We start from the raw sequence: 21443 nt of genomic DNA, 5'->3' as shown, positions 1-21443 counted from the left end.
AAGCAGCTAGTCCTGTAACCCACAAAAGGGTAGAGACAATTCTTGATATAGTTCTAAGTGGTGCAAAAGATCTGGTCCAAATGGTGAGTATAGCTGAATCTCTTGGTAATAGAAACCATAATGTCATTAAATTTAACATCCTTGTGCAGGGGAAAATACCAAAGAAGCCCACCACAAAACTTCAAAAAGGGGAATTATACAAAAATAAGGAAGCTAATTAAATGGAAATTAAAAGGAACAGTCACAAGCGTAAAAGCCTTCAAGCTGCATAGAAACTTTTTAGAAGCACCTTAGAGTCTCAAATTAAATGTATACTCCAAATAAATAAACAAATAGCATGAGGACCAAAAAAATGCCACTATGTTTAACCAACAAAGACAAAGAGGCAGTTAGAGGCAAAAAGGCATCCTTTAAACATTGGAAGTCAAATCCTGCTGAGGAAAACAGAAAGGAGCATAAACTCTGACAAGTCAAGTGCAAAATTATAATGAAGGAGGCCAACAGAAAATTTGAAGAGCAACCACTTAAAGGCACAAAAACTAATGGCAATTTTTTTTTAAGTCCATCAGAAACAGGAGCCCTGCCAAACAATCAGTGGTGCCACTGAATGATCAAGGCACTAAAGGAGCATGCCGATGTTCCCTCTAATTTTTGACGAGGCCGTGTGTGCAAAATTTTCTTTTGTGCAAATTTTTGTGCGTGTGGTGTTTCACCGTATGTGTGGGGTTTAGGATCTGTGTGCGCGTGCACACGCGCACAGTTTAGAGGGAACAGTGGAGCACGCAAGGAAGATAAGGCCATTGTGGGGAAGCTAAATTAATTCTTTGCATCGGTCTTCTCTGTAGAAGATATGAGGGAGATTCCCAAACTTGAGCCATTCTTTTTAGCTGACAAATCTGAGGAATTGTTGTAATGCCAATTTTTAAAAAAAGGCTCCAGAGGCAATTACAGGCTACTAAGCCTAACTTCAGTACCAGGCAAATTGGTTGAAACTACAGTAAAGAACAGAATTATCAGCTACAAAGATGAACATGATTTGTTAAGGAAGAGCCAACACTTTTGTTGGCTTTTGTAAAGATAAATCATGCCTCAAACTATTAAAATTCTTTCAGGAGGTCAACAAATGTGTGGACAAAGGTTATCCAGATAAAGTTACACCCATGCTTAAGTATTTTCAGAACTGGATTCTATGAGAGCTATTAAATCTGAGATCCTAGATGAGCAGACAGAAAGCTACACAAAAGAAAGAAAAAGACAAATTCCTTATTCTTAGAACAAATACAAAAGGCTCCTGTCATAAATATAAAGGGAAGGGTAACCACCTTTCTATATACAGTGCTATAAGATCCCTCCTGGCCAGAGGCAAAACCCTTTCACCTGTAAAGGGTTAAAAAGCTAAGATAACCTGGCTGGCACCTGACCAAAATGACCAATGAGGAGACCAGATACTTTCAAATCTGGATGGGGGGGAACAAAGGGTCTGACCGTCTGTGTGATGCTTTTGCTGGGAACAGATCAGGAACGTAGCCTTACAACTGTTAGTTAGTAAGTAATCTACCTAGAAATGCGTTAGATTTCCTTTTGTTTAATGGATGGTAAAATAAGCTGTGCTGGATGGAATGTATATTCCTATTTTTTTGTCTTTTGTAACTTAAGGTTTTGCCTAGAGGGATTCTCTATGTTTTGAATCTGATTACCCTGTAAGGTATTTACCATCCTGATTTTACAGAGGTGATTCTTTTACCTTTTCTTTAATTAAAATTCTTCTTCTAAGAACCTGATTGCTTTTTCATTGTTCTTAAGATCCAAGGGTTTGTGTTTGTGTTCACCTGTACAAATTGGTGAGGATTCTTATTAAGCCTTCCCCAGGAAAGTGGGTGTAGGGCTTGGGGGGATATTTTGAGGGAAAGACGTCTCCAAGTGGACTCTTTCCCTGGTCTTTGTGTAAGACGCTTGTTGGTGACAGCATACGGTTCAAGACAAGGCAAAGTTTGTACCTTGGGGAAGTTTTTAACCTAAGCTGGTAAGAATAAGCTTAGGGGGTCTTTCATGCAGGTTCCCACATCTGTACCCTAGAGTTCAGAGGGGGGAAGGAACCTTGACAAGCCCCTTGTGTTGAAAGAAGACCAAGCGTTCATGATTGCAGAAGCAGAATTTGGCTCTGAATGTAAAATGCAACAATAACATTAAAACTGGAAGAATACGATTTCTGTAGCTTCAGTAATGCGCAAAAAGCTCTTTGAAGTTATGAGCACCCAACAACTCCAGTTGAAGTTAATGATGGTTTCAGATGCTCAGTACCCCTGAAAATCAGGCCCGAGACATCCCAAGCTGGACCCTCCAAACCAAGGCATTCATAATTAGTGCTTAGAAAATGTAGGTCTTAATCTGTCTCCTAGATCTGAGTTAAATGTTTTACCCAAAACTACGCCACACTTGAATTCTGTCTGTTGTTTGTAAATTGTTTGTAAGGATTTTACAAATTTTTTTGTTGCAAAAGATCTGTTTGTTTAATAAATAAATGCATAAACAAACAACTCCCCCCCATGTTTGAATTACATTTTGGATTTGAGCTTGACTCATTAGGATGAAGGAAGGCACATAGTATATGTTGTATGCCTGTGTGTTTTGAGTTACATATCTATTTTTGAGAACTCCCTGAGAAGAAGGCGTCTTCCAGGATGTACTCCCCAGCTGGGCTTTGAAACCCTAGACTTAATGGGAGAGGTTGCAGGCGAGTGAGCCTAGGAATTGAACCACAGGTCAGAGACTGTGGCACTCTGAACCTTAGGGGAGAGGACAAAAGGTGCTTTTCGGAGAGATGGACAGTAGTTATTAAATTAGGCCTCCGGAAAAGTGGTCTGCAGACCCTGTTTATTAAGTTCCATTTGGTTATATCTGTGGAAATCCATTAAAGACAATGAGGGTTGAACAAGTGTCACTGATGGTTTATTTGGCCTTTTATTACTGATGGTGATGCATGAAAAGAAAAGAACCCAGCTCATATCTTAGTTTAAATTTGTAAGGCTGGTAATAATAATAATAATTAATAATCCTCAAATTAGAAATGAACACAATCAATGTGGTGTGATTGAATAATTTATGGGGAACTTTCATGAATAATAATATGCTAATATTTATATTTTACAAAGAAAACAGGAACAGAAGTTATTACTTGTATTCAGAAGGGGACTAATTGTAAAACAGAGTTAGGGTCAAAAATGATTCTGTAGGGAAATATGATTTATTATTTATCACCTAGAAGCCCCAATCAGGGAAGAGGACCCTATTGTGATAGGAACTCTGAACATATATACAGTGAAAAGATGGTCCCTTACTCAAAAAGCTTACAGACTCAATAAAAGATGACACAACAGCTGCTTAGAAGAAGGCAGTGAGGGGAAGAGTACAAATTAGCAATGCGATGATGATTAGCATAATAAAATCACCAATGGATTATCCATGCTCTAATCCTCATGCACATTAGAGCTAGATCATGATTATATCTGCCCTGAAAAGGGACAATGTGTTGTTATGCTGTCCAACAGGAACCCTGGAGGCAGTCTAGAGAGGAAGTAACCTGAGCCGAATTTATATCTAGCAGAGCATATGCTGTTCTCTATGTAATGACAGTAAGTTTCCTGCTTTTTACTCCTGTTAATATTCCAGGATAAATAAGAGAGCAAGCTATATTTTCCTCTGGTTTGTGAACTGTTGTTGGAATTGTTAAACAAGGCCCAGAACTACAAAGACTTAGGCTGTTTGCCAGAAGCTGGGAATGGGCGACAGGAGATGGATCACTCGATGACTACTTGTTCTGTTCATTCCCTCTGGGGCACCTGGCACTGGCTGCTGTCGGAAGACAGGATACTGGGCTAGATGGACCTTTGGGCTGACCCAGTATGGCCGCTCTTATGTTCATGCTGCAGCAGTACAGCTGCGACCCCGCAGCTGTAGCATAGATACTGACCACAGTAAGTCCACCCTCTAGAGCGTTTACAGCAGTGCAAGTGCACAGATGTGGCTGCGCCGCTGTCTGCTCTCTATTGTAGCCACTCTAAGCCCATGGGGGAGAGAGCTCTCGCCTTTACTTAATTAAACCAGCCCCAGCAAGCAGCCCCAGCTATGTCGGTGGGAGAAGCTCTCCACACCTGGGTGTAACTTATTTCACTTGGGGGCGGCTTCAGCCCTGGGCCCCAGTGAATCTAACAGCGGCCCTGGTGACCCCATTAAAACAGGCTCTCAACACCCACAGTTGGAGAACTGCTGTGCAGCAGCTTCCCATTTTTTGCTGGAGCCCCCTTTGCCCTGTAAAGTTGGGCACCCTTGCTCTCTCAGACAGAAATGTTTCATCTCCTTTCTCGGACGGGCCTGCCCATCGTGGGGTCTGACTTTTCTTTTCAAAGAAGTCTCAGGGAAAAGTGGATTTTTTTAACTAATACCAACTCCACTGCGGTGTCTAAAACCAAACCAGCACAGCCGTGAGCAGGGGTGCTGCCGGAACAATCTGACAAACAGTCGGGGGTGCAGTGGGAACCCAGAGTGCCTGTGACCCTGAGCCCCAGCAGCGGCGCAATGCAGAAAGGGGAGCGCTCACGGGCCGCAGCACGGGGAAGGGATGGTTTAGTCCTTGCTGAGCCGGAGCGCGGCGCGGCGCGGCGGGGGGCGAGGAGTCCGCTCTCAGCGGCGTGCGTTGCCGCAGCCGGGCCTCACGTCAGCGGCGTGCGCGTGATTTTGGCGACTGGCGCCCACTGCCATTAGGCGGTCCCAACGCTGGGTGGGGGTGTCTCCGCCCCGCCCCGCCCCGCCCCGCCCCGCCCCCAAGCCGGCTGGCGGGGAGCCCGCGCACCGAGAAGAGCGCAGCAGCCGGCAGAACCGGCTCGCGCTGGGCGTTCGGAGTGGAACGGTCTCTGCGCGTGGCCGGAGATCCTGACCGCCGCCTCTCTTTCCCTAACCCCTCCCCCGCCGTTCTTTCTGCGCTTGCGCGGGGGGTCTGCCGGGGCGCCGCGTGCGCTGTGGTTTCCCCTGCCGGCCGGAAGTTGTGCTGCCTTCCCGAGTCCTCCTGTCAACATGGCCGCGGCGAGCGGGCGGCGCCGGCTCATCTGGGCAGCAGGTAAACCCGGGGGCGCGTCATTCCCCGCGCCGCGGCCCGCCAGCGGGGGGAGGGGCAGGGGGATGCGCGCGCGCGCGTGGGGAGCTCGTGGCTGGGCCGTGGCTGGAGGGTCTTTGCGGGAGCGGATGTTAGGAAGGGAGAGGATTGTTTGGCGGGGGGGGAGAAGGAGGAGGTTTGGAGGTAGGAGTCATTGCCCCAGAGCTCCTTGCAGGCGGGAAGGCTGAGGGATGAGAGGGGAGAGAATCGGGATGTGGGTCTGTTGCGGGGAGGGGGACGAGACGGGGCAAAGACCCTCCGAATAAGAGTGGTCGGACCAAGCATGATGCAAAGCAGACGGGGTAAATTCACTAGCTCAGTGGTTTTCAACCTTTTTTTCTGGGGACCCAGTTGAAGAAAATTGTTGATGTCCCTGACCCAACAGAGCTGGGGTTGAGGGGTTTGGGGTGAGGGAGGTTACTTGGTTATTTCTGATTTCCTTATAGGGGTTGGAGTGAGGGCTGCGGGGTGGGGCTGGGAATGAGGGGTTCAGAGTGTGGGAGGGGGCTCTGGGCTGGGGCCTGGGATGAGGGATTTGGGGTGCAGGAGGGGCTCAAGGTTTGGAGGGGGCTGAGGGATGGGGCAGAGGGTTAGGATGTGGGAGGGGTCAGGGCTCTGGCCTTGGGGTACAGACTCTAGGATGGGGCCAGGGTGCAGGGAGGGGTTCGGGGTGGGTGGGCTCAGGGCTGGGGCGCAGGCTTACCTCTGGCGACTCCCGGTCAGCGGCGAAGTTAGGGTGCAGAGGCAGGCTTCCTGCCAGTCCTGGCACCGCAAATCGCACTGTACCCTGGAAGCAGCCAGCAGCAGGTCCGGCTCCTAGACGGAGGTACGCAAGCAGTTCTGCATGGCTCTCACTTACAGGCCAATGGCAGCACGGAGCTGGTGCTCGGGGCAGGCGAGAGCTGTGCAGAGCCGCTTGCGGAGCCCATGGCCACCCTGCCTAGAATCCGGACCTGCTACTAGCCACTTCCGGGGTGCAGCGTGGTGTTGGAACAGGTAGGCACTAGTCTTCCTTAGCTGGGAAGCACCACCAATGGGACTTTTAATGTCCTGGTCGGTGGTGCAGACCAGAGCTGCTAGTGTCCCTGAGTGCTGAGCAAGGCGACCCAGTTCCTTTTATGCCATGACCCAGTACTGGGTCATGACCCGAACTTTGAAAAATACTTCACTAGATTATTTCCATAAGTGTGGGGCACATTAGAGGTGCCTGCAGTGCGTCCCTATGATAAAACGTAAGGGGTGAAGGGATTGATTGGAGGGGTCAGTAGTGACAATGAATTAATCAGAGTAAATGCCATTAGCCTGTCCTGCAACCTACTTACTACTTTTCCTGCCCCCTCCCCTTTTTTCTGGTAGCTGCTGCACTTGTCTTGACTTTAGATGCAGCTTTTGTGGAAGACTTAGATGACTCGTAAGTACTCCTATTTTATTGTCACATGAAATGTTGCCTAGGTATTTCTTTGTTTGTTTTCCTGGAGGTTCTGCTCCTTTCTTGCTTTAGTGTGCTGTGGTATTACTCTGCCGAAAAAGTCTTGTTTCTTTCTCTAGCAGCAACCGTGAAATGCATGAAAGAAAAGGATGTGGTTTGTATAAATAGTATCTCCTAACTAGTAAGTTGAAGCACAGTGAGCATGGCTTAGTTTTGCAAAGGCTGCCTGTTGTTTTAAGAGGCTGTGAATAGGTTTCACCATTTTGGAAGACTGAAGAATAAGAGACTAAATAGACACAGTAATAAATATGTTTTTTTCCTCCTGTGTTTCTAACGATGGTAGTTCAAATCTGGTCAAGGGTTTTAGTGAGGAAGAAGCACATTTTCATAGCTAGAGAATTTTTGTAAAACATCTGTTAAAGGAAAGCACTGCTGGGTTTCTATGTGTTTAGTAGAAGTTTCCTACAGTATCTGCAAGCCTTCAGTGAATTGTGCAAATATCTGTATTTGAAAGTGTGGACAACTTCTAGTTCAGTGCCCTTGGAAACTTAATTTAATAAGCTTGAGTTGTCCAAATGTGTATGTTGTGGTTCTTTATCAAACAAGTGCTGGTATAGGGCCACAAATCTGTGGCATATCTGCATATAAATAACTGGAAGGTCTGAAGGGTAAACACTTTCAGTTTATGTCAAAAGTCCAGCAGCAGGTACTAGTGCACATACAGCAAAGATTTATGAAAGTAGAATATGGGTGAAAGCTTTGCATTGTTTTTATTGATTTGAATTATATTAGTTCATAGAGGTCTGTCAAGGTTCCTCCCCCACGCTGAACTCTAGGGTACAGATATGGGGACCTGCATGAAAAACCTCCTAAGCTTATCTTTACCAGCTTAGGTCAAAACTTCCCCAAGATACAAAATATTCCACCCTTGCCTTGGATTGGCTGCTACCACCACCAAACTAATACTGGTTACTGGGGAAGAGCTGTTTGGACACGTCTTTCCCCCAAAAATACTTCCCAAAACCTTGCACCCCCCCTTTCCTGGACAAGGTTTGGTAAAAAGCCTCACCAATTTGCCTAGGTGACTACAGACCCAGACCCTTGGATCTTAAGAACAATGAAAAAGCATTCAGTTTTCTTACAAGAAGACTTTTAATAGAAATAGAAGTAAATAGAAATAAAGAAATCCCCCCTGTAAAATCAGGATGGTAGATACCTTACAGGGTAATTAGATTCAAAAACATAGAGAACCCCTCTAGGCAAAACCTTAAGTTACAAAAAAGATACACAGACAGAAATAGTTATTCCATTCAGCACAGTTCTTTTCTCAGCCATTTATAGAAATCATAATCTAACACGTACCTAGCTAGATTACTTACTAAAAGTTTTAAGACTCCATTCCTGGTCTATCCCCGGCCAAGACAGAATATAGACAGACACACAGACCCTTTGTTTCTCTCCCTCCTCCCAGCTTTTGAAAGTATCTTGTCTCCTCATTGGTCATTTTGGTCAGGTGCCAGCGAGGTTACCTTTAGCTTCTTAACCCTTTACAGGTGAGAGGAGCTTTCCCCTGGCCAGGAGGGATTTCAGAGGGGTTTACCCTTCCCTTTATATTTATGACAAGGTCCCATTTTGGTAGCCAGGCATTATACAAACACATGGTAATAATAATAAGTCCTTATCCCAAAGAGCTTACAACCTAATTATAGGAGAGAGAAAAAGGATGGTAGGGGAAACAGAAAGATGAAATGACACAGCAGGCCAGTGGCAGAGGTGGTAATAGAAACTAGGTCTCTAGACTCTGTCTATGAGATCACTCTGCTTCAGTGTACTAGTTCCTTAAAAAGCGGTATCTGCTGATAAACTACTTAGCTGAAGATGGAAGAATTTTGTATTAAAAAACAGGTACATGTGGCCTAAAAAAGCATCTGTAGGAAGTTCTGTAAATGTGCATGTCAGTAACCTCCATTTCCCCAATCCCTGTTATCTATATTAGATTCTCTATTATACGCATTTATCAGTTGTCTGTAGATCAGGGGTGGGCAAATTACGGCCTGCGGGGCCGCATCCTGCCTGTCAGACCTTTTAATCCAGCCCTCGAGTGCCTCATTTCTGGCCCCACCCCAGAGCTCGCACCCCCAGCTGGAACCCTCAACCCCTCAAGCCCCCAATTTCATATGCATTCATTGCCCATCATACAATTTCCATACCCAGATGTGGCCCTCAGGCCAAAAGGTTAGCCTGACCCTGCTGTAGATTAGTAAATTACCAGGCTGTAGCACATGCTACTTTTCCTGCTTGATTTACATCCAGCCGTCTGTCCTATGACAACTTTAATTGGGTATTATGGAGTTATTCATGACCCTATATAATGGTATGTTGATATTTACATGGTCCTGAAAATACAGTATTATAATTTGGTTGTAAAAATTATCTCTGGGCTCAAATTTGGTTTATTATGTGTCAGGTCAGGAACACATATGTAGATGCTTCATAATTAAGGCTTTTTAAAAAGTTTGAAATACTTTTTACATTGGGTTAAAATAATATTTTGCTTTTGCCTAATTCAGACACTCACTGCTTTATAATAGTATTTACTAGGGATTTATAAGGTTTAATGTTGGAAGTAACAGTCAATAATACTAATGTTGAAAAATTGCTACCTGCTACAGAGAATGTGCACTATCTCACAGGAATTTAGTCTAACACAAGTGACAATATGAATTTAAAATATCGATCATAATTTCTACCAAGGACTCCATAAAATGCATTTTCAAATTTCATACACATTTATAAAAGGTATCTTTGGCAAGGGGGAGTTTATATTATGTGATTCTTTCTTAGAAATTTAAACTAAATTAAGTTTAAATAATGTAAAACTGACAAAGATAAGAATATCAAAATATAAGTCTTCAGCTCTTATATTTTTGCCAGTCCATCTCTTAGTAAAAAAAAAGGACACTTAAATTCGGTTTAAAATTTAAATTTTGTGTAAACAAGCTTTATAGAACCTTAATTTGACATACTGGTTTAGATTCTATCAGTATCAATTGTTTCTCAACAAACACGTCCCTTCAGATAGTGTAGCATTAAGAGCTTGAATGAGAAACTGACTTGACTTCCTGTATAGAGTGAGGAGGTGGGTGACGCAGTACCTTTTTTTGGACCAGCTTCTATTGGTGAGAGAGAGACTCTGTTTTGAGCTTACACAGAGCTCTTTTCAGGTCAACTTGAGAGAAATGAAAAAAGTAATATGGCATAAATAGTGCGAATAGTAACATAGGTTAAAATGATTTATAATATATCTTTGAAATTTCTTGTCTCTTTAGCCTCTTGTGAAGATGTTATTCGGTACTTAAAAAGAAAAAAAAATGTGTGAGGGTAGCAGTCCAAGGTCTGAATGGGAAATTAAACTTGCTTATTGCATTGCATACTGTTCCTGTCCACTTTCTTGATTTTTGTGCCCTGCCATCCGCTGGTTTTTATTCACATCTTTGACTGTGTGCCTTAATATTCCTTATGAGCTAGAAGCAGAATGCTTTGGTTGCATAAGTAACATATATATGAAAAATGTCTGTAGTTGCTTTGGAGGTGGCAGGGATGGGTTCTTTGTCATATTTTCAGATTACAAGTTGCAGAGGATATATTCTAACTGCAAACAGAACCTGGGATCTGAAAATCAAACTGTTGATTTCTTCTTCTTGCATCATCACCAATGTTTAAGATTTCATAATTAGAGGTTGCCAACGTATATTTAATGCACAAGGGACAATAGAATCCACTTATATCTTTCTTTAGCTCTACAGTGCAAACAACAGTAAAATTGATTTTCAGTAAAATAAGTAGATAAGGCATGTGTGGCTAAAAAAACCTGTAAACATTTTGTATAGTTTCTTTAACATAATCAGGTATTTCAGATAGTCTTTCGACAGTCGTCATCATCATCTTTGTTTCATGTTTGGTTCTTTCAACAAACTGTTTGAACAGGTTGTACTAAATTCACCCAGTCCCCTCCGGACATTTGAGCATGCATTTTCTCTAGTACCTCGGAGCAGAGGGCTAAATAAAGCATTTCAGCCATAACATGGCTGTGACAAAATATAGTTAAAAGATAGTACTTGTATTGTTAACACTTCAGCAAGCAAATTGTAAATCTTTTCTTTTCCCCTCCAAGCATTTAGTTAACTTCTTAAAACTTGCTTTTAAGGTTTCTTTTGATTATTTAAAACTAAAAGGTGAAAGGAGGGAAATCTAGTGAGTTAGGTAGCTCAACCTCCTCTGTAGGTGTATGAGATAAAACCATGTTCTAGATAGGGATGGCATACATATGGTTCGTCATATGTAACTCTGGTGGTCTCATATTGCTTGCCTACAGCCATCAGAAAATCTCAACTTACTTGCATTTAACCAAGTTCATCCCTTGTTTTCTTGCGCCAGTTAGGTCCTAAATGTGTCGCTTCCAGGCCTGTGATCTGTCCCTTACAATCATCATTATGACTCAGATTTTACTCATCTGGTCTGACTTACTGCCTGACACAAGCCATAGAACAAATGTGTTTTACACACCTAGATGCATTTAGTGATCTTTCCTTGGAGTTGTGGTAGCAAGGGCATTACTAACTAAAACTGAGATGTGTTGGCAGACTTCAGTAGGGAAGCCTATGCAATGCATGAATGTTGTTACCTTTGGATCTGATTGCTATTAGGTCCTCACTATCATAAACTGTAGTCTGTTCACAAATAACTTTCCAGTAAGTGCTCTCATAGTCATCTAATTGCAATGACAAGCAAAATAGACTCATAAATACATACAAAATTCATCTTGTTAGGTACTTCTTTTAACCTATTATAATGTGTATTTCATGAGGACTTCCCTGGTAGCTATGTCATAGACTTCCAATTCACATTCAACTTAATGCAAACTCTACAATAATGTTAAAACTAGTCAATTTGTTATCTTGTCAGTCATTACTCTAACATTAAATAAAGCCAGAAAATATAGATTAGTATTGTTTGCTATCTTAACCATTTTTTCTTATTGTCATTTACCCTTACTTCAGTAGTTCTGGGATTTTTTTTTTTTTATTGGAGGCAATGGGTGTTGCTGGACTAATACAATACACTGCAGTGTGAAATACACAAGGAATTTTAATAGTAAAATGCTGATGGGCTTAATATGCCTGCCATATTTTTGCTTTGATCTTCTCTTCCTTTTTTTTTTAACCAGGTCCCAATATACCCCTCCTTTAGAAACAAATAGTGTATTTGTGTGCTTGTGTATAGACATGTCACAAGCTGTGCTTTTCTTTTCTAGGTTTAAAGACAATCGTAAAGATGACATTTGGCTTGTAGATGTGAGTATGTGAGAAGTATTAAGATTCATACTTTGTTGAAACTTAACAGCTTTCCATTAGTTTCGTTTGAAAAATAAAAGAACCAGTATATACTACACAATGTTATAAAGCTGCTCAGTAATTTGAAATCAGAGTTTTTCTGTATCGTGGTGAAAAACGATTTGTTATGTTCCATCTGCTGGTAGGATGGATAAGCTGTTTGCTGTGTACAGGATGGTCCAGGAATTGGTCTGCTTGCATTAAGCACTTACTGTTTTGCCTTACATTTATAAAGTAATTTGATATTGGAGGAACTTTTTTTTAAAGAGGAAAACTAACCCATAGCTGTATGTGCTAATGTGTATACTTCAGATTTTAGCTCTTGTATCATGTTCATTGTTCAAAATAATTTATTTCACTGTCTAATATACTTGGAAAGTGTTATGTTCAGTATTCTCTAGTTCTAAGACTAGGTGTAGAACAGAAAATTGAATTCAAAGTAAGGTTTGTGCAACTGAATACAGTTGCCAAATAGCTCATATTAACCATATTTGTTGAGAAATAAGTGGCAAATTATATATAGTATCTTCTGAATCAGAAACTTCCACAAAGGCAAAACCAACCCCCTTCTCAACTGGAAAATCAATTTCCTGGGCCCGTGATCCTTCAGCACTGACTTCAGTGAGTGTAGGATTAAGTCCTTGGTAGGTAGGAGGATGGAAGGAATTTGTCCAGCTGCATCCTGGCTCTGAAGGAAATAGGAGTTGGTTCGCACTATGTGATGGGATATACAAACTGGAGAGCAAGGGGTTAAGGAACAGCTCTGGGCCCAGGCAGTCCCGCCCAGTCATACCTGCTAAGCTTGTAAAAGCTGGAGGCAGTGCTCTAAAAAGGAGAGCAGAGCAGTTCAGAAGGAGGAAGCAGAGGACTGCTCTGAAGGGAAAATAATACCCAGGAGCTCATTCCCTGGGATCTGGCAACGTAGGCCTGTGCAAACTCATGGAGGACAGGCAGGCAACTGAGATTGCAGGCCAGAGACTTGACTATAGTGAGTTATTTAGGAAACAAAAGTAGACTGGGTAGGAAGGGAGCGGGGGGGCTGGCAGCGGTCTAGCATCCCGAGGTGTCAAGTGTAGCTGCCTACCACTATGCCCTGGAACAGCACAGTGGAGAGATGGACCTGGCTCCCCTACCCATTCTGAAAGGACATTACCATCCCAGGAGTCTTCACCTAGATGAGACACCGTCTGGAAGAGGCCTTGACTATTCAAGGACCCAACCTCAACAAAGTTTCTGTGCTAAAGGGAAGGACTGGAAATCACTGGGGCAGGGACACAGAAGAACTGGACTCTGCTTTCAAAGGGCAGGTGCTCTGCCAAATTCCCGCCTAACCATTTGGTGGTACTGTTAGTGATTGTGCAACTACTACACACTACTAAATGCAAATATTATAACATAAATGTTTATGGTTACAGGATATGTGCTCACTTGTGTTCAACACCCTCCTTCCTTTTGAAATCTGAAGTCATAGTAATCTGCTTCTTGTTTTGAGATTTCCTCCAAACAGGCTTATCTGGCAGGCGATAGAGATGGCAAATAAATTAAACTTACCTTATATAAGCTTAAATTCCTTTATACTGATATCAGTCTAGTCCCCCATCAAATACTATATCAAGGTGATACATTTTTTCCCCCTCCAGGTACACTTTTTTTAGAAGATAAGATTGCATAGTCTGCTTCTGTCCTGTGGCTTTTCATAGACAAGACCACTGCATTGAAGAGAAATATAAATTACTAGCAGGTTTTTCCTAAAAAAATAAACCAAGAGAGGATTATCTGTTTGGCAACTTTTGTTGGTTTTCCAAATGTGTGGCTTGAGAGTTCCATGTTTATGTAGAGTTCACTGATCCTGTTTAATGCCACCCTTCTGACTTGTTTTCAGTTCTATGCACCTTGGTGTGGCCATTGCAAGAAATTGGAGCCTGTGTGGAATGAAGTTGGTATAGAGATAAGAAGCAGTGGGTCTCCAGTAAAAGTTGGGAAGATGGATGCGACTTCCTATTCTAGTAAGTATGTGTTGTGTAGGCATAGTTTCATTGTCAACTAGTTTTGAAAATGAAACAGCCAGAAGGATTACTATTAAAAAAAGGCTATATCATATAAACAAACGGATTTGTCTTGAAGGATCTGCTGGCTAAGTGTAGCAGTAAGTATCGAAGACGTGACTATCGTATCCCACTGTTAGTGACTTTTCAACTCATGCTGCTATGATTTACCTCTTCAACCAAAACCTCAGATCCTTATACACTTAAAACAAATAAGAAGAGAGGAGTAACCTCATAGAAGATAGGGCCCTGAAAAGTGCTATCTTTGGTACAAGTTTCTTTAATTTCTTTTTAAGGTGCTTGATCTGATTTACAGTGCCCACCATAATAAGATACAACTTGTCTGTTTTAGGTTCCTTACTTTACTGTTACTAGATCAAATAGATCTACTTGCACTTTCAGAATTGTAAAGTGCTTTCTCATGGTCAATCCTTAAGGAATTACACACATCTTGTTGAAATCATTGCCTCACTGGACAGCAGATTTCTGTCCACCTTCTCATTAAGCCTTCTCTTAAAAAGACACTGTTATCTTCAATATTTTAAATTGATTAACTTAAAAAAATCCATCTTCTGATTGTAAAAAACGGTTAAGAAAAAATATTTGTATTTTGTTCTCCTGTTATATTTAAGTGTCATTTTGGGCGTGCCAGATGGTAATAGCCCCAGATGTCCTAGGGCTCCCCTTCCTCTCTGTGCACACACTTGCCTATTCTGATTTCACTTTTAGCTATGCTGGTACACTTACTGTAAATATACTCTTGCAAGGCCTATGGAAGAGTGTGCAGGAGAGCTTCCCTAGGGCTGTGCGTGAAGATGATATCATTCTGCTTGTATTTGTGACAGATAGTGCAGCAGATGATGAAAATTGAAACTGTGCAAAGTGCCATCAAATACAGAGTGTAACCAAATGAACAAAAATGTTTTTTCTAACCCTGGATTATTGTACAATGTTTTCAAATGGAAATGTGACTGTTTTTAAGTTGAAAATGTAATATTGGTTGGTTTTGTACTGTGATAATTCCCAAGAGTCCCAGTCATGATTCTTATTATGTTAGACCATGTATGACCATATCATACTGATCAGTAGTTCTTACAGCACATTATAAAGGAAGAAGGCATCATTATCCCTGTTTTATAGAGAGGGAAATGGAGGCAGAGAGAGGTGAAGTGCCTTGATCAAGGTCACCCAGTTGGCTAGTGGCAGTTGGGAATGTAACACAGCTCTCTTGATTCCCAGTCAAGTGCTCTGCCTACTAGGCCATCTGAATAAGAGTTCCCATCCTGAAGTGCATATGCCTGTTAGGAGTCCAGTGTAGGATTGGGGCTTAAGCAGATCTTTCATCCTTCAGTTCTCTTGTTTTCACTGCATTTTAATTTATTATACCCGTAGGAGAGGTGTTTCCAGACCATTTCTGAAGGGGGACATCAGAATTTTTGTCCAGCACTAGCGAGGTTGCAGTTCAGTTCCCATTCTTAGTCAAACAGGTGTGGCATTCGGAGTTAATGCCTCAAAATCTTGCCGGGGCTTAGTTTGAAAATTGGTAACTTCTTTGGTTGCTTAAAGTGGACATTGTACAGACATGAAACACATCAGTGAAGTTCACCAATGTCCTAAATTGTTTTTAGGAGAATCTCTTTGCTAGGAAAGAGGATAATTGGGGATCTTCTTGGTAATAACTGATGTTGCAAGCCATTCTAAACTATACAGATGAAGGGGGTAGTCTGGCTCACAGGAAGCTTGGGTAGTTTTTTAGAAGTGGATGGCTGTGCACAAGCCAGTGAATAGAGGGAAATGATGCAGCATTGGAGGAGAGAGAACATCAGATGTGTCCTCACAAGAAGAAAACATAAGCAGCAACTTGTGTTAAGGGGTATATAGTGTTTAGCTAGTACTGAGCAGAAAGCTTCTGTCACACTCAGTTGTACAACATAGGGGTTTAATGGATAAATACACAGACTCTTGGATCAGTTGCCATGAGTCTTAATAGGATTCTGACTTTGAAGTCCCCTTTAGCATATGCCAAATAAAACTCCCTCACACATCATGCATGGCTGCCTGCACCTAGGGGGCTGGCTATAACACCATTTGTACATTGACATACTAAGACTAGGTCAAATAGGGGATAAGGCTCTTTTTCCACAATGAAGAAGGGGATGTTAGTGCATCACAATGAGTCCACAGTCAATAGGGATGTGGAAAATCTTTTAGCATTGCTGTATGTCTCCACCAGGGCATGTAGAAACTGAAAATTCATCTTGCGGGGAGAGGGGGATAGGAGATCAGCTGAAAACTAGCGAGAAACCTCCTACTCGAGCTTCTGGGTTTATTCATTCATTTTACAAGTATGTTGCTCTTGATCAGTTAATGCAGTTTTGGTAAGCACTCCAACAGCATAGAGTGTTACACAAATTAACTGCTATGGACACTTAAACAAAACACTCCTTACAACCAGTATCTCAAAACTTTGACTTTGCAATACTATCCTACCTTACATGTAGAACCACAGTTCATTTTGCAGGTTTTATAGTTGGGCTAAAGGGACAGAGGACTACAATTTTCAGCTTCACCTCTCAACAACTCATTATCCTTATGGTGAAAAAGGTCTTGAAATAACAGCCCTACCACAAGCAAACACACCAGGTCCTTTGCAGGAATCATCTCTGGCTGTCTTAGAATGATGTAAACTTCTGTTTAGATTCTGAAAGACTTCTGGGTTTACCAGCTGCAGTAATTTAACAGATGAATAGGGATTTGAGGTAAGATTTTCAAGAGCGCCTGTGTGCCTTAATCTCCTAAATCCTGTTTTCAAGGAAATTTAGGCTGTAATGTCAGGATTTACCAAGATATTTAGGTGCCTGAAGATGCAGATAGGCACCAAGCTGGATTTTCAAGTGTGTCTAAGCAATTAAATGGGATGATGAGGGTGGGAGGACCAAGGCTCTGAGGTGGCACCGAGCATTCTCTCCCTCAGGTGCTTGGCTGACTAGTTCTTGCTCACATGCTCAGGGTCTAACTTATTGCCCTATGTGAGCTTTGGAAGGAATTTTTCTCCAGCTCAGATGGATCCCTTCCTTTGTAGCATGTATCTTTAGGTGTCTATATACCATGGAAAATCTGTTCCTTAGGGCCTAAGCCTCTTTTGAAAATGGGACTAGGAGCCGAGTTAACACCAGCATTTTTGATAATGTTATTTTTGCTGCTGATTTGCTAATTTTTTGAGGTAACATTGTTTGGATGGAAAATGGTGGTTCCCCTGTCCCATGTGAGTCAGCAGATACTTGCATTATCGTAGTTTCTAGGAGCCTCTGTTATCAGTCAGGACCTATGTTGTGTTAGATGTTGTACAAACACAGAACAAATGACAGTCCCTACTCCAAAGAGTTTAAAGTATGAGACAGGACCCAACAGGTGCAGACATATGGGGGAGTACAAGGAAACAATAACACACTATTGGTTAGCGTGGTAGGCTGTGGCAAGCATCGTTTAGAGTAAAATCCCATACAAAATGAGCAGACTGGAGGTATGGCCATTTAGATTTGGGGAAATATCCTGGAATTAGGTGGTAGTGACGGATATGGCATTCACTAAAACTCAGCAAGCTATTAAGAAGTACATGAAGCAGCCCAGATTGTTTGAAGTTAAGCTAAGAGCTTCAGATATAAGTATGCCAGCATATTGTTGACTGCAAGACATTTTTATTAATACATAATAGCCATGTCGACAATAAAGTAGACCTGGAAAATGGCATTTTAACTACGTTTTCATGGCAGAGTAGTATTGCAAGCTTCCATGTCCTGAAAGATGCATAAAAAACTTAGGGAGCACTAAATTTCACTAGGAATGTAAAAGGTTAACCGGTCAGCTGATTAACAGGTAAGCATTAGCCTTACTGGTTAACCCACCTTACCTGTTAACCCCAGGCCAAGCGGCCAACTCCAATGGCCCTGCACCAGCTGGAGCAGCCCCAGCTGCACTGAGTGGCCAGAGTGGCACAGCCCCAGCTGCGCCAGTGTATCGGCCCCAGCTGCTTAATCAGTTAACAGTTTAAACGACATATTTTTAATTATGTAAACGGTTAACTTTTTAAATGCTGTTTACGTCCCTAAATCTCACTACTACTGAATTAGTCCTAATTTAAAACGGTGAGACGAAGGGGTGGGGGTGGAGGTGGAGATCTGGCTTCCTTAATAGGTCACATTCAGTGATACCCTCTTCTCCTAGGCTTTAACCAGTCCCATAAAATGTAATACAAAAAAGCCACTAAAGTGTGGACACTAGAGCAAAAAGCATGTACAATGCTAGTGTTGCCAGTTTATTTGGTGTACTTTAAATTAAGCTCTGGTTTGTAGGGTCCTGTAATTATGTGAGAATCCTAGCTTTCATTTAAAAAGAAATAAGTTTCTAGCCCCCAGACTTGCAGAGAGAAGCTTAAAAATGTACACTCTAAAGGCTTAGAACCAAATAAGCAAATAAAAAGAATTGGAATATACATATTTTTAAAAATCTCATGATTTTTTTGAATGCAAGACATTGGCAATACTATAATGCTTTGTGGGGCGAGGGGACCTAGTTGAGCACATGCGAAAACGTGTTGCAGAGTGTCATACATTCTGGACAGCTGTGGTCCAGATGTGTTGATGTTGGTGGCTACCAGTGCTCCAGGCCCAGAGCCTCTCTCAGGGTCAAGAAGAACTTGTCTGTTCTCTTCCTTCTGCTGTAGCTGACATTGTCCCAAATAGGATTATGCTGCTTGCACACAGCTGTGCAATGACCACATCAATTTTGGGGACTTGAACCACTACTGATACTAGTAGTACTGCTACTTAATTGCCCTGTACACTGTATACATAAATTTAGCCACATTAATGTGGCTGTGCATTTAACTTATCTCATTTGTGACAAAAATGACACAGGCAGTACAAAAAATAGGAAATGCTGAGTTAAGGTGACACATGCTTCACAAAATAAACACACAGCCTTAAATCTGTCTCCACAAGGTTGCCCAGAGAACGTCAGACCTTCCCCGTCCTAAAAAAAAAAATCTACCACTTTCTCAGTCTGCCAGAAATCTAAATCAGGACTACGGTTCATTGAGTCCCAACAATGCATTACATGGCATTTGTGTTGGACTGTGTATCGCTAACTAGTTGCTGTTGGTTTATAGAGATTACAATAGAAATATTGGTATCACTACTATTCTTCATCAGCATGGTTTCAGTTAGGACATTTACAGCAAATATGATTTCATGAACTTTATACAGGTTACAAGTATTTCCAACTTCCAGTAATAATATGACAAGCACCGTGAAAGGAATGGATTTAAGTTTATGAGAGAGGTGTCACCTTAAGCAGGCAATATAACATTTAACTTTTTTTTAGTTGAATAAATGTCATAGGGTGAGAAACAATTCTTTGCTGCAACTAAACAGCATGTCCACTCAGCTTGACTACAGCTGTTTCTATACTGTATAGAGTAATGGCTGTGGCCCACTCTTCTCATCACTCCCATCTCCCTATGCAATGCAGGTTCAGGGACTGACTTTCCAGTAAAAGTCATAGTATAATGCTGTATCTGTCTGTGTTCCTTTACCACTCTGATCACCAAGGAATAGAAGCCTTTATTATCTGTCTGCTAAGACTGACAATAGGATAAAAGAATCTGGATATTTTTATAAGGCTTTTTAAAATATATATTTTGTGTATTAGCTGACATGTATACATACTACTAGTGTGCATGTATGCTACATTTTCATGACAATGAGTCTGTAACATGTCTCCACTTAATTAATAAAATGACTAATTCAGTTCCAGTGATTGAAAATCAATTGATTTTGAGGTAAGAAAAATGATAACATACGCATGTTTTTGTTTAAACAGTATTTATTATACAAACCATGTAGTTCCTCTTTTACATAAATGAGAGGAAAACAGAAACCTAACCAAATGTGTCTTTCAGGTATTGCCTCTGAATATGGAGTTAGAGGTTATCCAACAATTAAACTGTAAGTTGATCTTTCCTGTATTATATTTTTATATATCACTGTGATGGGTTCGGTCACAGAGACCCCCCCCCTTGGGACTGTTACCTGACGTGCTGAGATAACCTCTGAGCCCATTTTCCCTGCCAGTTTAGGGAACTCTGCCTTGTTGAGCCAGACACACTAGCCTGCTACAACACAGACCCAGGTCTGGTCCAAGCCCCCAAAGCTGCAGACTTCAACCAAAAACTGCTCAGCAGGTCACCTATCTCCAGCACGCAGACACCCAGTCCCCAATGGGATCCAAACCCCAAATAAATCTGCTTTACTCTGTATAAAGCTTATCCAGGGTAAACTCATAAATTGTCTGTCCTCCATAACACTGATAGAGAGAGATGCACAGCTGTTTGACCCCCCCCCCCCCCCGTATTAATCACTTACTTTGGGTTTACTAATAAACAAAAGTGATTTTATTAAGTACAAAAAGTAGGATTTAAGTGGTTTCAAGTGATAACAGACAGAACAAAATAAGTCCCCAAGCAAAATAAAGCAAAAACACGCAAGTCTAAGCCTAATATATTAAAAAACTGTTTACAGGTAAAATCTCACCCTCAGAGATGTTGCAATAAGCTTCTTTCACAGACTAGACTTCTTCCTAGTCTGGGGCCAATCCTTTTCTCTGGTACAGTCTTTGTTAGTTGCAGCAAACATCTTATGAGAGAACCCCGAGTTTCCACCTAACTGGAAGCCTCCTTTGTTCTTTTCCACCCCTTTTATAGCTTTGGCACATTTGGAAACTTTGGTTTCTCTGGGTCCCCACCTCTCCTTCTGAATGGAAAAGTACCAGATTTAAGATGGATCTCATTACCAAGTGACATGGTCACATGTCACTGTAAGATCTCATTCTTCATTACCCATGGGCTGGCACACAGGAAGGCTTGCAAGTAAATAAACCATCCGCAACCAATTGTCCTAGTCAATGGGAGCCATCAAGACTCTAAATAGCTATTAATGGCCCACACTTTGCATAGTTACAATAAGACCTCAGAGTTACACTTCATATTTCTAGCTTCAGATACAAGAATGATACATGCATACAAATAGGATGAACACACTCAGTAGATTATAAGCTTTGTAATGATACCTTACAAGAGACCTTTTGCGTAAAGCATATTCCAGTTACATCATATTCACATTCATAAGAATGTTTCCATACAACATTATGGACTGCAACGTCACAATGGAGTTTGAGGTTATCCATCAATTAAGCTAGAAGTTGACCTTTTCTGCATTATATTTTTATATATCAATCCTCACTATCGCTCACTTCCCTTTGTAAAAGGGGAACAAAAAACAAACGAATATACAGAAAAATCTTAACAGCTGATACCAGTAAGAAGCAGGAAGAGAAAATAACAATTCATTTTGGAGCCAGTTTTGAATCAG

General features: G+C 41.7%; 1 protein-coding gene across 4 annotated transcripts in view; it reads left to right on the top strand.

Annotated features, from left to right (window-relative positions):
* Positions 1-4982: 4982 nt before the first annotated feature.
* TMX3 (thioredoxin related transmembrane protein 3) overlaps positions 4983-21443 on the top strand; it is a 60826-nt gene continuing 44365 nt past the window's right edge. For 3 of the 4 annotated variants that reach the window (XM_073331708.2, XM_073331710.2, XM_073331711.2), the window contains exons 1-5: positions 4983-5113; positions 6506-6560; positions 11893-11932; positions 13854-13977; positions 19976-20021. In XM_073331708.2, coding sequence (XP_073187809.1) covers positions 5071-5113; positions 6506-6560; positions 11893-11932; positions 13854-13977; positions 19976-20021 — 308 coding nt within the window. In that variant the 5' untranslated portion in view covers positions 4983-5070. Of the gene's footprint in view, positions 5114-5309; positions 5452-6505; positions 6561-11892; positions 11933-13853; positions 13978-19975; positions 20022-21443 lie in introns of those variants that run through there. The other variant, XM_073331709.2, reaches the window with a different exon arrangement.

The sequence above is a fragment of the Lepidochelys kempii genome, chromosome 2 (assembly GCF_965140285.1).
Source record: "Lepidochelys kempii isolate rLepKem1 chromosome 2, rLepKem1.hap1, whole genome shotgun sequence".
Lineage (NCBI taxonomy): Eukaryota > Metazoa > Chordata > Testudines > Cheloniidae > Lepidochelys > Lepidochelys kempii.
This window is presented reverse-complemented; position numbering and strand designations above follow the sequence as displayed.